We start from the raw sequence: 17,185 nt of genomic DNA, 5'->3' as shown, positions 1-17,185 counted from the left end.
AGAGCTCCCACTTGTCTAGATTGTTTAGTTTTCGGACGAGTGTGAACTAGGTGGTCTTTTGTGTTGGATCCTCTTTTAAAGGCAAAAAGTGGCGGTGGTAAAGTTTCTCCACTAGAATTCAAAATAGACCAATGTTTGGTTATTATTTTCCGTACCTCATTGGATCTTGTGTGAAAAGTGTTCACGAAGGTCATTCTGTTAGATCTTTCTTTCGGAATAGTCTCCAATAGGGCATCCCTGTTATTGTTAGAGGCCCTTTTCTTCGACTGGCGGATGATTTTGGCTGGGTATTTCTTTTCTCGTAAGTATTCCGAGAGTGTCTCAGAGTGTTTTTCGAATGACTCTTTTGTTGAACAGTTTCTCCTGAGTCTCAGGAATTGCCCAAAGGGCAAGTTATCCCTGAGCGCCCGAGGGTGGCAACTATCGTAGCTCAGAAGAGCGTTGCGTGCCATGGGTTTCCTGTACAGTTCCGTTTTTAGCCCGTCTTCTGTGACCACTATCAAGAGATCTAAGAACGGTAGTTCCTTTCTACTGAACTCTAAGGTGAAGTTCAGAAATTCATTGCAGTTGTTAAGCCAATTGTGGAACTCTATCAGACTGGCCTCAGATCCTCTCCATATGACAAAGACATCATCTATGTATCGCTTCCACAGGCGGAGCGATACATAGTATGGGTTGTCTTGGTGCAGTATTTTTGTTTCTTCTAGTACATGAACATAGAGATTCGCCAGACTAGGCGCAAAAACACTGCCCATACTGGTGCCAGAGGACCTACAGACAACTACTCCAGTTTCCTTCATTATGGAATTGGCAGAAATGGCAATGAAAGACAATTACTTTAAATTCGAGGATACCATCTACCTCCAGACCTCTGGCACCAGTATGGGCAGTGTTTTTGCGCCTAGTCTGGCGAATCTCTATGTTCATGTACTAGAAGAAACAAAAATACTGCACCAAGACAACCCATACTATGTAACGCTCCGCCTGTGGAAGCGATACATAGATGATGTCTTTGTCATATGGAGAGGATCTGAGGCCAGTCTGATAGAGTTCCACAATTGGCTTAACAACTGCAATGAATTTCTGAACTTCACCTTAGAGTTCAGTAGAAAGGAACTACCGTTCTTAGATCTCTTGATAGTGGTCACAGAAGACGGGCTAAAAACGGAACTGTACAGGAAACCCATGGCACGCAACGCTCTTCTGAGCTACGATAGTTGCCACCCTCGGGCGCTCAGGGATAACTTGCCCTTTGGGCAATTCCTGAGACTCAGGAGAAACTGTTCAACAAAAGAGTCATTCGAAAAACACTCTGAGACACTCTCGGAATACTTACGAGAAAAGAAATACCCAGCCAAAATCATCCGCCAGTCGAAGAAAAGGGCCTCTAACAATAACAGGGATGCCCTATTGGAGACTATTCAGAAAGAAAGATCTAACAGAATGACCTTCGTGAACACTTTTCACACAAGATCCAATGAGGTACGGAAAATAATAACCAAACATTGGTCTATTTTGAATTCTAGTGGAGAAACTTTACCACCGCCACTTTTTGCCTTTAAAAGAGGATCCAACACAAAAGACCACCTAGTTCACACTCGTCCGAAAACTAAACAATCTAGACAAGTGGGAGCTCTTTGGGACCTACCGCCGGTACAAGGACACCATCCGTGTGGGAGTTGCTCGGCATGTCCACAAACCACCAAGTCCACCAGTGTGGATATCGGAACTATGCGCCCATGGCAACAGCGTAAGTTCACGAACTGTAACAGCGAGAATACAATTTACATGATCACTTGCCCGTGCGGAAAGAGATATGTGGGGATGACAACCCGTAAAACCAAAATAAGAATTGGCGAGCACAAGAGCACAGTTCGCTGTCGGAAACAAGCAACTCGCTTGACAGCCCACTTTCTGGAAAAAGGCCATGGTCCCAGTGAGTTCAAGTGGACAATACTCGAACAGCCGACGATACCTGATCATTGCCCTGATGTCGGAAAGTTTCTGTTCAAAATAGAGCAGAAATGGGTTTACAAATTAAACAGTGACAAGGATGGCCTGAACTAACCAATACCGTGGATGTCATTATGAAATCATTGAGCCACTTTCCATCTTTTCCAAGTTTCCTTGTCACCTAAAAAACTACGACTCCCATCATGCACCACACTGGCTTTACTCATATACCCGCCCTTTTCTCTTGTTCGGTGCCTCCCCAGAACAGCCCAGAGGGACGTTTGGAGACACCGACGGAGAGGTGAGAGTGCGGTTACGTAATCTAGATAGGCAACCCTGTCCGCTACGAGTCCTTAGCCTTACAGTGATAGAAGCCTATACTTATATAACTTTTCCGGTATGGCACCGATGACATTTTGAAAACTTACAAGTTGTCTCTCATGCTATCGGAGACACACATGATAGTTGTTTTGTCTTGTTTTAACGGAATCGGTTGAGTGTCCCTGTGATTATGTTTTGCAAAACAGAGCGGTGCTCCTATTCTACCTGAGCTGCTGCCAGGTGAGGTGAGGCGCCATCCCCACAAGTTTTGGGTGAGTGTTATCACGTCTGTCTAAATGTTAATACGTGACCACTAGAATAGCACGATGTATTGAGTGCATTCTCTAATATGTGTAATGTTCTTCTCTTTTCTTTGTCTCCTATGTGACTTTTGTAGACTGTGGTGGAGATTCTACACCTGCTTTTCAGGTGAAATTTTTCCATTTTAACTTCACTTATTAAATTGCAAGCAGTAGCACCATCTAGGTCCTGACGAATGCATAAGGAAAATCTTCCGATGGTATGCAGAAACATGTTGACCTCTTGCCGGTAGATATTCTGTCAAATCTACCTTTCACTTGTTTTTAACCTTGGGGTCTGAGAGATACTAATAAATCACTTTTCTACTCAGTTTCACCCAATTTTACCCACTTATCACTTTACACTCACTGCACTGCTTTCCCTCAGGTGTACAACTTTTTTGTTTAAACACCATATTTTGATACCATCACACAAACATTTTACATCGGTCTCCCTACTCCTCACACCTGTTAGAGTGTGATTGATCTTGTATACTAACTCCTGGGTAAGGAGAACCCACATGATGTGATAATGGTGGTACAGAACGGCAACTGATGGGAAAAATTCCTACCCATGTTGCATGTCGTATATATGAGTAGTTAAACGTTTCTTCACATGTGAGCACACACAGTCTAACTCATATAGTCACTGGTTGAAAGGTCTTGAGTACAAACATTGAGTGGCGACTCCTGGACACCCTTTGTTGTTATAAGTTTTGTAGGGGCATGTGTCCAGTCTCGAGTCGTAAAACCTGCCCTTAGACCCTCCGTTAAATAGTGTGTTTTGTGACGAACAAACTGAGCCACGAATGCGTTACTATAAGTTCCACTTTGTTTTCAGATTATTTCTGCAGAGTTTATATAAAGTCAGACAATCAGGCGGCAATACTGTGGCTCATATAGGAATGCATTACAACCACTGCATTACAACCAGGGCTGCTTTATGCCTCCCTCTTTTTGGCTCACAACTACCTCACAACTTTACTCTCTATCTCACTCTCTCTCTATCTCACTAGCTCACTCTATCTATTTCTATCTCAATCTCACTATCTCACTATCACTACCTCAGTATATCACGACTCACTCCCTCAAAAATTCACTACAACACTCCCTCACTAACTCACTCTATCTCACTACCTCACTACCTCACTCTCTCTTTCTATCTCACTAAGTCACTTTCACTCTCTCTTTCACTACCTCACTCTCTCTCTATCTCACTACCTCACAAACTCACCCCCTGTTTCTATCTCACTACCTCAGAACATCCCTCTCCCTCACTACCTCACTCTTTCACTACCTCAGTCTCTGTCTCTCACTACCTCACTCTCTATCTACCTCTCTCTCACTACATAACTCTCTACCTCACTACTCCACTCTATCCATCTCACTACCTCACTATCTCACAACTTCTCGCTCTCAAAACATTACTACCTCACTCTCTCACTACCTCACTCTCAAGCTCACAACTTCCCTCTCTCTCTCTCTCTAACTCACTACCTCAATCACTCTCTATCTCACTACCTCACTCTTTCTATCTCACTAACTCGCCATGAAACCCCTGGGTGTCCGTGCGCTTAAAAAGTTTAGAATAACATAACTCACTTTCACTCTCTTTCACTACTTCTCTCTCTATCTCACTACATCACAACATCACTCTATGCTTATATCTCACTACCTCACAACATCCCTCTCCCTCACTACCTCACTCTTTCACTATCTCACTCTCTATCTACCTCACTCTCTCTCACTACCTCACTCTCTCTCTATTTCAATACCTCACTCTCTCTCTCTCACTACCTCACTCCCTCTCTGCTAATGCAATAGGTATCACATATGCAAAAAAAGCTAATGCCGATAGAAATGACAATGCCATTTATTTAGGGATACAAAAAAGGTAAAAAAAATAATGAGCCATACCAATAGCTCTACCTATAATATTGCCGAGACCATTGCATTGTAAATGCTTGTTAATATTATGTCTATTTTAACCTTTTTGCTGCTAGTCCATGTTCTGTTACGTCCTGCACTTCCCTATTTTGTGATAATTCATGTATGTCATGTTTTAATCTGTATACTTTTATGTTTTTTATGAACAATCGAATAAAGTCTTAAAAAAAAAAGACTATAATGGTGATAATTTTCCTCTGGAAGACAACTAGGATTATAGCTAAGTAACTATTCCTTGTACAGGCTTCTTGCTAATGATGAAAGGTAAAAGCATATTTAAGATACTCTGTTAAAATCAATGTTTCACTATTTTAAATTGCATTTTACAAGTCGATTATTTTAAGATGTTAACAAATGTTTCTATTTCCTGCATATTTTTGGGTTAATTCGGGTTCATTTCTTATGAAAAGTATTGGTTGTTTGAAAACTAAACTAAATAAAAAATCGTTTGAATTCCACCTCATGTTTTTCTCTTTTTGCCCACTGAAATAACTGTGTTTTATGTTCACCAGGCTACGTATGTGAGCGGAAAGAGCTGCTGGCAAATGGCTGCTGCAACATCAATGTGCCAAGTTCGCAGTTGCACAGCTGCAAGAGCTGCCTGCCAAATGGTTGTTGCAGTGTATATGAGTACTGTGTCTCCTGCTGTCTTCAACCCAATAAGGTTTGTGGGCTCCCGGCTTTTGACTGTTTTTCCCCTCCTCAAGGGGTTAGCTTGAATTAACTTGTGAGCACCTCTGCTCTTTGCCAGCAGGTTAGGTTGGAATAACATCTGAACCGGACATTTGTCATTCAAGTAGGTTAGGACTGGTTATGGCAGACTCTTCAGTAGGTTAAGTTAAAAATGTGTGTTCTTCCGACCAGCCTCAAGAGAAAGTGAGTCTACCATAGTTCTCTTTTGTCATCTAAGATATTAGTTTAGAAATGTGTCTTGCTTTCTTTGTAACCGGCTAACTAGACCTGTGACTCTTTTATATATAAGATCTCACTGCACATAAGGAGGAAATCTATTTTCTTTAAAATAAGGTTGGTGCAAACCCTTCTGCTGGCAATTATTAGTGTTCAGTTCAGTTCTCTTCTCTTAATTGTTTTGTTTAAACAAAGTCTGAAACAACACAGAGTAACTATTTCTCAAAACCGACTAACGAATACTGAAAATTAATTTACGCCAAGGGAAAGTGGTGCCAGACCTCTCCGACTTACATTTTCTCGATCTCAAGCTCCACTTTTCTGCTGCTACCTGTACTTCCCAGTAGGATAAACAGACAAAAGTCCGTGCGGTGCTGTCAATGCCGGTTCCGCTCATTGGCAATGACAGCATCCCAGAGCACTGAACGTTGCCCTTTTCTCTTTATTCCCAGATGCAAAGAACCCTTTTTTATATACTCTATTTTCCATTAAATTCTGACTGGAAACTAGCCTTTTTGGTTCTTATTACCTCAATGTAATACATGCACTTTTTGTGAAGTGCCCCTCTTGTGTGAACATGCAAAGGATAGATTTTGGACTGAGCAGGACCCACATTTTAAAGGACGTTCAGTACCTGGACTGTGAATTTACCTGGAAAAAGCAAACTTTAGGTTTTCTAGAAACTGTTTTATGGTATTTTGTGGTCTTTCTCCAGGCACCAAGAGGCTTAAATTAATATTGCTGGGAGCACAGGTGTTTGCAGGTCGTGGACTAATAACCTTAGATGAGTTCGAGGTCCTCAGAGGGATCATAGTCATTCCTACAGAACAAAGACCTCACTGGCCACTTTCTTAAGACGTGCTTCCATTTCAAATATTTGTAAACCGCAAAGTGTGCCACTTAACATTTCTTGAAATGATTACTCTCAGGATTCACTATTCAGGGCAGATGCTGCATTCATCCAGGATGTGTTTTGCTCAGTTTATTTGTTTGAAGGCTAGGCAAACATATGCGGTCTTGCTTTTTCCCAGCGTTTAAGTAGGAGTTGTCAGTTGTGAATTTCAACAAGTTAGAAGGAGAATAATCCATGATGACCGAGTACGGAAAATGACCTTTAAATCCTAGAAAGAGTCTCCCTCTTATTCGTCTAAATTATGGTGCTCCCTTAACTCCTAGTTCTTGCATCACCTTAATCACAACACACACTGTTTTATCTCCTCAATTACTCCATGCTTTGCATACAATTCACATATATATATATATATATATATATATATATATATATATATATATATATATATATATATATATATATATATATATATATATATATATTTTTTTTTTTTTTTTTTTTATTCTGTTAGCTCTCCCCTCACCTATGTCACCTATCACAGCAGAAGCGCTCACACTTGCAAGGTCACAAAAGTCTTTAAAATTACAGTTATTTGTAAAGGATATTTTTCATTTGTGCCTGCTGTTGCAGGTCATTTTCAAGCAGTTGCTCGCTATAGAGAGGAAGAATCAAGGGCACCAAAATCACCTGGAAGGTTATTTTTCCTAGCTCGATGTTCTGCTTGCGAAACCTTTTTGTCTAGTTTGTTTCCAGCTGCTCTCATTAAGAGGTGCTCTTGACATGTTACCTTTGCTAACCTGTCACAAGGAAAATCAAATTTCCTGCAACCTTCTTTTATAGTAGGTTTTTCTATTTTTATAATAAAATACTCTTCCTCCTAGAGGAGGCAGTGGAGCCCGTAGAAGACAGATAGTGCAGTGGCCAATCATCTGAGGCCTTTCCCCCACAACAGTTTTCTGGGTCTGATCAGACTTGCTGATGGGTCCCGTTTGCTGGATGTTTGAGGGTGTGCGAATTTAGCTTATGATCTAATTTGCTTTCCAGTGGAAATGTCTGCATCTTTACAAAATAGATGCAGCATCTTTTCGGTCTTTCTCTTTCAATCTTGTTCTGGAGTCTGATTTTTTACATAAATGTGTCTCCCTACCTCTCTGGTAATTCTGTAATTTCTTGGTTCTTTCTTTTTAAATGGATCCTTGGGTTTATATTAGAAGATACAACGTATTTGCTTAGAGGCATACACTGATGGCATAAAGTACCCAATATTTTGCCTAAACCTGATTATTTGCAGTTCGTCATGTTCTGATGGAGTTCTGTGCATGCACCCACAAATTGCACTCCTCTTCTTCACAGTAAAGTATGAACAAAATTAATGGACTGCATGCAATATTGATAAAGTTGTATCCTTTTCTACAGCAACTTCTTCTGGAACGTTTTCTGAATCGAGTCGCTGTGGCATTCAAGAACCTCTTTCTAGCAGTAGAGGACCACTTTGAGCTGTGCCTAGCCAAGTGCCGAACATCCTCACAGGTATTGAACGTTATATACACCTACCTAATGATCTATTCGTAATTATAAAGAGGCCTTCAGAAAGTAATTTGCTGATTTAATTAATGCCTTAGTCCAAGGCCGTGGGCATGAGGACATAAAACCAGCATGCAGGTCGACTGTTGTTTCTATTATCTGTAATGTCCCATTTGCCATCTTTGATTGACAATAAGATATGTGCTTGGTATTAAATTGGCTCACACATGAACTGAGCATATAATGTAATTATGGGAGAGACATTATTAGAAAATAGAAATTGTAATCTAACTTGGGATATATCCAATGCGTTTGCAATAGACCGAGGTCGGACCATAGGACTGTCACTTCGAATACGGATTGTATGGTTTAATTGGTGGCTATAGTGTTTAATAGAAGGGATCCAATAGAAGTTTAATTGTACGTACAATCACTCTATGTGATACTACCTTACAACTGAATTCATAAAAGCTAGAGCTGAGGAACGATGGCTAAAATGCAAATTTTAGATCAATTTTGTGAGATACTGGAGTACTGAGAACAAGATGTTCATTTGTAAATCAGGTGTGGGGTATAACCCAGTATGCTGGGAAAGATCCAGGAAGTTAAACTGATGCTTCAAATCTTTTTTTTTTTTCATTTCTCTGGGCTACTACTAATGCGATAGAGTGGAGAGTACTAACTCCTAAGACTGCTGTGTGTAAAATGTTTTCAAATTTATGCTTTTGAGAGCTTTTACAGGGTGTTTGGATCACCAGAAATCAAAATCCAATACACTTAAGGCCTGATTACGAGCTAGCCGACCGACATGGTAGGTTTAAAGTCCGGCTGCCATATTATGATGATGGAGGTTTGAGTTTAAACCGGCTGGGGAATCCAACACGCTTCCGGCATGCTCAAGGAGCCCGTCAGCAAGTCGGAAAGCCCTCCTAATCCCTTATGGGTGGAATTTCCGTTGTCTGGATTATGAAGTTGGTTTCCGACAGCCAATCCATGCTGGCCTTTCCAACATTAATTTGCTGTCAAAAACTGCCTTTGGGTGCCCCTTGCAGGGCCCCCTACCCCTCCACATTTGGCCCTGGGGGCACCTATGGTGCCCCCTAAACATGCCAGCACAGTACAGGGATGTTTAAAAACTTAAATTTTTCAATCAGAGCTTATACTGCAGGCGGTTACAGCCCACCGCACAAGGTCCTATTGAATAATGGAAGTGCGGTTGCATCCTGTTTTCTCTGTTGGAACTTCCAACCTATGGTTGGTGGGTGCCTTTCACAAAACTGTGCCGATCGCAGGCACCTCCGACCAAAATCGTATGTAGGCCCTTAGTTGTGAAGAAATTGTTCTTCCTAGATCCTATGGTAGAAGAGTCACATGTGTTGATGGATTGAAGGGGAATGTCTTTTGAAAGTAACTTAGCTAGAGGGCCCCTTTAACAAGGGCCATCTTAAGTGAGTGTTCCTCTCTGAGCCATTCCACAGGTTCTACACAAAGGCCTATCCATAATGCCATAATCACCTCGTATGTAAACATGTTACTCTGTATTGTCAGAAATTATGTCTTCATCCTGGAATTGAGGAAAATGTGTATTAAAACCTCAAAACTGTTCCTGTGCCTGCAGTATCTTCAAAATAAGGTACTAAAAGACTGAAATATCAGAACCAGCCATTAAATTGATTATTTCTTTTTCCCACCCCCTGTGAAACGCCGAGGGTGCCACGCAACAAAAGGGCGGAATCGGCCCAGCAGGGGTCTCAATATCGCTCCGCTGCCCACCGGCATAGTAGTTCACAGTAGAGGGGAAGAACAGCTTGGGATGACTTCGGCCGGCTGGGGTCCACGGAGATAGATCCGGGCCAGATGAAATCAGCAGGGGGGGTCGGGTTGTGCTCATGATAAGGCTGTGCCCGACAAGAGCCCCTCCGGGTGCATATATGCGGAGTACAGGGCCTGTTTGGGGAGCCTCTGGTAGAGCTCTACCCGGACACGTCCTCCTCCATCGTGATCGTAGCCACGCCCCCCCTAGTTACACCGCTCTTGTGAACCTCAGAGCGAGGTAGACATTGCTTATATAAATCTGATTGTCATTTAACTGTAGGTGAAAGCTGAAGATCAGGAGGAATAGACCTACAGAGCTATGACATAGATGGGATGAGATTCTGCTTTGTGGGATTATGTGCATAATCCTGAAACTAATTTTTGAAAATAAACATAACATATATTGAAAATTAAGTTTAATAAGAAAATAGGTTTACAATAAGTCATATTGGGCCAGATGTAGGTAAATGATAAATACTGATTTCTTGATAGCGAATTTTACTGATTCGCAATTAAGAAATCGGTATTTCCTATGTAGGTAAAGATTCAGTAAAACATCCTTAATATTCTTTATTACCGAATCGGTAATTGAGATTCGGTAATAAGAAATACCTACCCATTCATGTCAATGGGCTTGGAGCCCATAGGAATGAATGTGAAGACATTCCGTATTAGCGATTCGGTATTAACGAATCGGTAATACCGGGAGGTATTTCAAGGGTGCCAGTGTGTCCAAAGGACACCCTTTTGCACCCCTGAAATGTGCATGTGTGCACATGTGGCGCACATACATGCCCTAAGGGCATGGATGTGTGCCACATGGCACTTTAAAAAAAGCAAAAAAGTGCTTTTTTAAGGGAAATCGGTAATTACCACCAACTTGAAGTTGGTGGTAATTACCGATTTCTTAAGGCTGAAAAGCACTCTTCAATGTGCTTCCTACATTGCATTTAAAGAATCGGTATTACCCATTCCTTAAATGCAAGAGCAATAAGGAATCTGTATTGATTCCTTAACTACATTAGGAATGGCTAAATACCGGTCGGTAACACTGAAATTTACTGAATTTTGGCATTACCGACCGGTATTTACCCACCTACATCTGGCCCCTAGTTTTGTAAACATAATATAGTTGTCCCAATAAAATACATTTGATGGAAAACACTATCCTATCAGTTTGTTTTAGGAGAAAAGTAAAGAAAATGCTAACGCTGCCGCTTTAAGGACTCTGGATGCTGCACTGTGCCATTGGTGGGGGAATTGTGTCTGTCAGTTTTTAGGGGGGGTAAGGGGCAGTAACTGAGCAAGAATCTCAAAACACTGCTCCCTTCTATAAAGTTTGTGTCTGACTTGTAACTCTTTCCAGCAAAATAGGTGCACTTCTCTTAATTATGTATGTGTTTATCTCTTAATCTGTGCACTCAGTCACCATGCCAGCACCTTTGACAGGTGTGCTTCCTTCAGTGGACAAATGTCCAGTAAACAGACTCGATGCTTGTGTGTTCTGCTTTCCAGACCCGTGCAGAAGCGGTCGCTCCCCTCACTCCCTCTCCTCCTGGGTATCTTAGCGCTTTACCTCTGCTGGTTGTGCTTTGTGCCTTAAAATTGTTCGTGCTGTGCTTTTAAATATCGTAGCGCTTTACCTCTTGCTGGTTGTGCTTTTAAATATCATAGCGCTTTACCTCTGCTGGTTGTGCTTTTAAATATCGTAGCGCTATACCACTGCTGTTTGGACTTTAATATTACCCATAGCGCTCCATTGCTCGCACAGCTGTTACACTTTTGGCCCCAATCTCACCCTGCTTCGCTTTGTTATTATTGCTGCCATTTTGTTGTTGTGCCGTCCCAGCCCGTCCCTCCACCACGCTCCCGCCTCCAAGCTGCCCCTCCCACGCTCCGCCCCCCCCCCCACTATCCACTCAGTCAGAACAGCTGACGCGCAGCGTTCACGCGCTGCGGACTCGCCCCATGCGCGCCGAAGGTGCGCCAAAGGTAAGCCCGTCTACGCCCTTCCGCGCCTGGACCGCGCCCAGCGCTAAACCCCCTGGTCCCCGCAAAATCCACTCCTCCCGCATTACGTACGATGCCCCTACCCTCTCCGCACTTAACCCCGGTCGACTCCCTAACTGCTACCAAGCCGCCCCAGGTCACACCCATGGACCCTTCACCTGCCACTCCTGCAAGTTCGACTGCATCAGGACCCACACCAAATCCACAAACTCCAAACAGAGCTCCGACACTAACCACCTGAAGTGCATCCTTCTCAACACCCGCTCGGTCCACTGTCACGCCACTGAACTCTGGAACTTACTCTAAACTATATCGCCGGACGTCGCCTTTCTGAAACCTGAATGAACGCCTCATCAACGCCCGACATCGCAATAGCCAACCCCGACGGCTACAAGATTATCCGTAAGGACCGCACCAACCAAACTGGAGGAGGCATCGCTATTGTTCATAAGAACACCATCCGCATCACGACCAGTTCCGATGATCACCTCGCAGCCGCCGAACACCTTCACTTGCAGATCCACATCGACCCCAAGACCACACTCAGAGGCACCCTCATCTACAGGCCACCAGGACCCCGCACACAATTCTGCGATGACATCACTGACTTCATCAGCCCACACGCCCTTCCCTCCGAGGACTACATTCTACTAGGCGACCTCAACTTCCACCTGGAAAAGAACAACGACAGCAACACCACCACCCTTTTGAACAACCTCACAAATCTTGGACTCAAACAACTTGTTGACACCCCCACCCACTGTGCCGGGCACACGCTCGAACCAATCTTCACCTCCAGCAAGTACATCTCCTTCAATCACACCACAGCTCTCCATTGGACAGACCACAGCTGCGTTCACTTCAACTACAAAAAGACTACGACCCACAACCTCCCACAACCAATTCCCCGCAGAAACTGGAACAAAATCACCACCGACCAGCTCTTCACATCGCTCCACCAAAACCCTCCTGCCAATTCATCAGACCCAAACCAAGCAGCCACCAACCTCGCACAATGGATCACCCGCAGTGCTGACAAATTAGCACCCCTGAAAAACAATCCAACCCAGCAAGGTAACAAAAAAGCCCCCTGGTTCAATAATGAACTTAAGAAATCCAAGAAGATCTGCCGCACCCTCGAGAAAGCCTGGAGAAAAAACCCAACCACTGAAAACCTAGCCACCTTCAAGAATGCCACCCGCAAACACCACCAACTGATCCGATCCACCAAGAAAGCAACTTTCAAGGATCGACTCGACAACAACGCCCACAGCAGCAAGGAACTATTCAACATCGTCAAAGAATTCACCAACCCCACAGCCGGCACCAACGACATCACTCCCTCCCAAGACCTCTGCGACTCCCTAGCCTCATTCTTCCACAACAAAATCGCTGACATACATAACAGCTTCGAAAACCAGTCCGGAGACCAGTACACACCACCCACCTCCGAACTAAACCCCCCCCCCCCCCCCCCCCCCCCCCCCACCAACCTCTGCGCCTGGAACCCAGTCACCACTGAAGACACCATCCGCCTGATGAACTCCATCCATTCAGGATCGCCAACCGACCCATGTCCCCACCACATTTTCAACAAAGCAGACTCCATTATCGCACCCCATCTTAGAGACGTCATCAACTGCTCCCTCAACTCCGCTACCTTCCCGGAAAGCTGGAAACACGTCGAACTCAGCGCCCTCTTGAAGAAACCCACAGCAGACCCCACTGAACTTAAGAACTACCGCCCCATCTCGCTCGTCCCATTCCCTGCCAAAGTCATTGAGAAAGCCGTCAACAGTCAGCTCGCCGCCTTCCTCGTATCCAAAAAATCCCTCGACCCATCACAATCCGGGTTCCGAGCCAAGCACAGCACCGAGACCGCCCTCATTGCAGCAACAGACGACATTCGAACACTACTAGACAACGGAGAAACAACTGCCCTCATCCTACTTGACCTCTCCGCAGCTTTCGACACAGTCTGTCATAGCACCCTTATACAACGCCTCAGCAACGCCGGAATACAAGGAAGAGCATTGGACTGGATCATTTCGTTCCTCGCCGGAAGAACCCAAAGAGTCCGCCTCCCCCCTCTCAGATCAGAGTCCACCGAAGTCATCTGCGGCATACCACAAGGTTCATCACTCAGTCCCACCCTCTTCAACGTCTACATGAGTCCCCTCGCATCCATCGCGCGCCAACACAACCTCAACATCATCTCCTACGCAGACGATACCTAGCTGATCCTCTCCCTCACCAAAGACCCAAACATCGCCAAAACCAACCTACACGAAGGGAGGAAAGAAGTAGCCGAGTGGATGAAGAACAGCCGTCAAAAACTGAACTCGGACAAAACGGAAGTCCTCATCTTAGGATCATCCCCCTGCGCTTGGGATGACTCATGGTGGCCACCGGCCCTGGGAAACTCTCCCACACCTACGGACCACGCACGTAACCTGGGCTTCATCCTGGACTCCTCCCTCTCAATGACCAGACAAGTCAACGCCGTCTCATCATCATGCTTCAACATCCTACGTATGCTCAAAAAAATCTTCCGTTGGATCCCAACCGAAACAAGAAAGACGGTCACCCAGGCACTGGTCACAAGCCGACTGGATTACGGAAACACCCTTTACGCCGGAACCACAGCCAAACTACAGAAAAAACTCCAACGCATCCAAAACGCCTCAGCCAGACTCATTCTAGACGTCCCCCGCCAAGCTCACATTTCCGGTCACCTGAAAGACCTCCACTGGCTCCCCGTCAACAAGAGAATAACGTTCCGTCTCCTCACCCACGCCCACAAAACCCTCTACGACCTAGGACCCGAATGCCTCAACACGGGCCTGTCTTTTTACACCGCCACCCGCCAACTTCGATCGTCCAATCAAGCCCTCGCCGCAATTCCACGCATCCACACATCGACCATGGGGGGGAAGATCCTTCTCCTACTTAGCGGCCAAAACCTGGAATTCTCTCCCCACCCACCTCCGCCTTACTCAGAACCACCTCTCCTTCAGAAAACAACTAAAAACCTGGATATTCAATAGCGCCTTGAGACCCTCTGGGTGAGTAGTGCGCTATATAAATGATGAACTTGAACTTAAGGACTGTAACATTTGTGAAGCAGTGTCTTTCAAAACAATGATGAAAGTATAAAGGTGTTCAACCTCGTGCCAAGCCTAGATATCTTGAAAAGCTTTGGGATGCAGCTTCTACAGTGTTCTTTATCAGGAGTAGCTTATGGCTTCATTACTCCTGGTCTGCCAAATAAAAGGGCCAGTCACACAAACCCGGACTGTCAATTTCCATACCGCTGCACCCTGACATCTTACCAATGGTCGACATCAAGGCATTGACAAGTGGTAGTATGAGCTTCTTTTACATGATAGAAGTCCTAAATGTTCATTCATGAAACGTCCAAAGTCATTCCACTTTGGAAAGTAGGTATATCTCCTTGTCCCTTAAACATAAGCCACCGACAGTAAGGTTGGACCAGATGAGTAAAATGTAAATTGTAAATGTAAATTGATACTTGTATAGCGCACTACTCACCCGCAAGGGTCTCAAGGCGCTTGTACGAATACCGCTGTGCAACCCATCCTGGCTTTCCCTGTGAGGCGTCCACTCCTGGGCACCGGGCCAGGCATCCTTAGCGTTGTGGGGGCCGTTGTGGAGATTAAGCAAGCTATTGCCCAGAGTTGCAGAGTGGGACTCCATGATTGGAATAGGCACCGAGGCGAGAATTATCAGGTCCATGGAATTTTGAGCCCAAGACCCGCCGAGGCGGGGAATTGAACCCTGGTCCCGAGCTAGACTTCTGCATCAGGGTCTGCCGCTCTAACCATTGAGCCACACTTCTCCTCCTTAACTTAAACTGAAATGCCTAGTATGAAGTGTGATTTGTAAGCATACCAAACTCACCAGAGGGAATGGAGGTGGAGGAACCTAGATGTTGGACCAAATGGAATAAAATGGATATTGACTAAACAAGAATACATTCAAGGTCTAGATCTTGATCCCTTATTTACCTGTATTCAGTTTATGGAAGTTGTTGACTTCAATTCCTATGTTTTTGGCTTTTCTGCACTGGGAAGGAACTAAGAATAGCAATGTTTGTGGATGCTTATTTATTCTTTGGCCCATGTGACTATGGCACTAAATTTTATTACAGTATTAATGTATTGCAAAGAGTTTCCATGCTGGGCAGCTTGTAGATAAGGTGAAATAATCCTTTAAGGCAGTGTTTCCCAAACTGTGGGTCGCACACCAATTTTTGGTGGGTCGTAAAACTTCTAGCAATAAATAACGATGACTTGAAATTCTGTATTTATCTTGTCACATTTTCTGTGCTTCAAAGACCAATGTCAGACTGTCTTCTGACTAAGTGCTGTTTCTTTTTTTTTTTATAACAGTGGGCAATTGGTGTTTACTTTTTCTATTATTATTTTTTAATAGTTACAAATGCTCATAGTAAACCAATACCATTCTACATTGATCCAAAGTGTATAGCAACATAGCATAAAACCTTTCAATCAAAAGAAAGAAAATTGGAAAAGGTAACATCAGCAAGGAAGTTGTCCCAAATATGTTTAAGACGGAGATGACCCTTAATACTTTTAGTTCTGAGTGTTTGTTAGATCTGGGGGTCTCTAGTTGGCAATGGTATTCACCTTTGTCCAAATAGGGACCCTTACTTCTAAGTCAGGATAAGGGGATTACACTCCTTAATAACCCCTGCGCACCCCCTTGGTAGCTTGGCACGAGCAGACAGGCTTATCTCAGAGGCAGTGTGTTAAGCATTTGTGAATATACACAGTAATACAGTGATGACACTACAGATGGACACAACACAGGTTTTATAAAAATAAGTATTCTTTATATAGACTTAACACAAGACCACAAACGACAAAAATCCACAATACTACACTTAAGGTTTCTTAAAAGATGATTAAAGTCTCTTAGATCAAGTTGCTGTTCAATGCGACAAAGTTCTCAACAAAGTACCTGGATGCGTAACGCAGAGTAAACGAAAGGCTCTCAAAAGGGGAGATGCCTCGGTTCCGTGATCCAGGGGAACGGTTGCGTCCTTCCTCAATGCTTGTGCAGAGTAGGGGACTCGTTGTGAGCCTTACCGGAGCGAAGGTGATGCGTAGATTCTCGGCTTGCGGGCCCGTTGCGGTGCGCAAGATTGCGCCTTGATGTGATGCGAGGATCCAGTTGCGATGCACGAAGATGGCGCCCTTGATGCGGCGATGCGATGACCCCCTGGCAGCTTTGCGACGACTCTGTACTTTGGAGCTGCGACAAGCCCTGCGACACACTTCTCCGGTGATGCGACAGCAGACCGCTTCGATGAACACACGCTTCCAGGGAGATGCAGCGCTTCCAGCTCAAAAGTGTCTGGAGTCAGAATTCCCAGCAAGGAAATTCAGGAGGGAGCTGGAAGTGAAGTCGTTTGTCCCTAAGACTTCAGCAAGAGGCAAGCATAGTTCAAGCACTTGGAGAATATTCTGTAGATGAAAGTCCTTACAAAGTTCCTTCTCCTTTCCCTTGG

The 17,185-nt window shown here is 44.3% G+C and overlaps 1 protein-coding gene across 1 annotated transcript in view; it reads left to right on the top strand.

Moving 5' to 3' along the window:
• The window catches only part of SPRING1 (SREBF pathway regulator in golgi 1), an 84,265-nt gene that overhangs the window by 55,611 nt on the left and 11,469 nt on the right, over positions 1-17,185 (top strand). The window contains exons 4-5 of the mRNA XM_086943261.1: positions 5,033-5,184; positions 7,699-7,812. Of these exons, the coding sequence (XP_086799387.1) occupies positions 5,033-5,184; positions 7,699-7,812 (266 nt within the window). The remainder of the gene's footprint in view (positions 1-5,032; positions 5,185-7,698; positions 7,813-17,185) is intronic.

Source organism: Lissotriton vulgaris, chromosome 11, assembly GCF_964263255.1.
Source record: "Lissotriton vulgaris chromosome 11, aLisVul1.2, whole genome shotgun sequence".
NCBI lineage: Eukaryota > Metazoa > Chordata > Amphibia > Caudata > Salamandridae > Lissotriton > Lissotriton vulgaris.
This window is presented reverse-complemented; position numbering and strand designations above follow the sequence as displayed.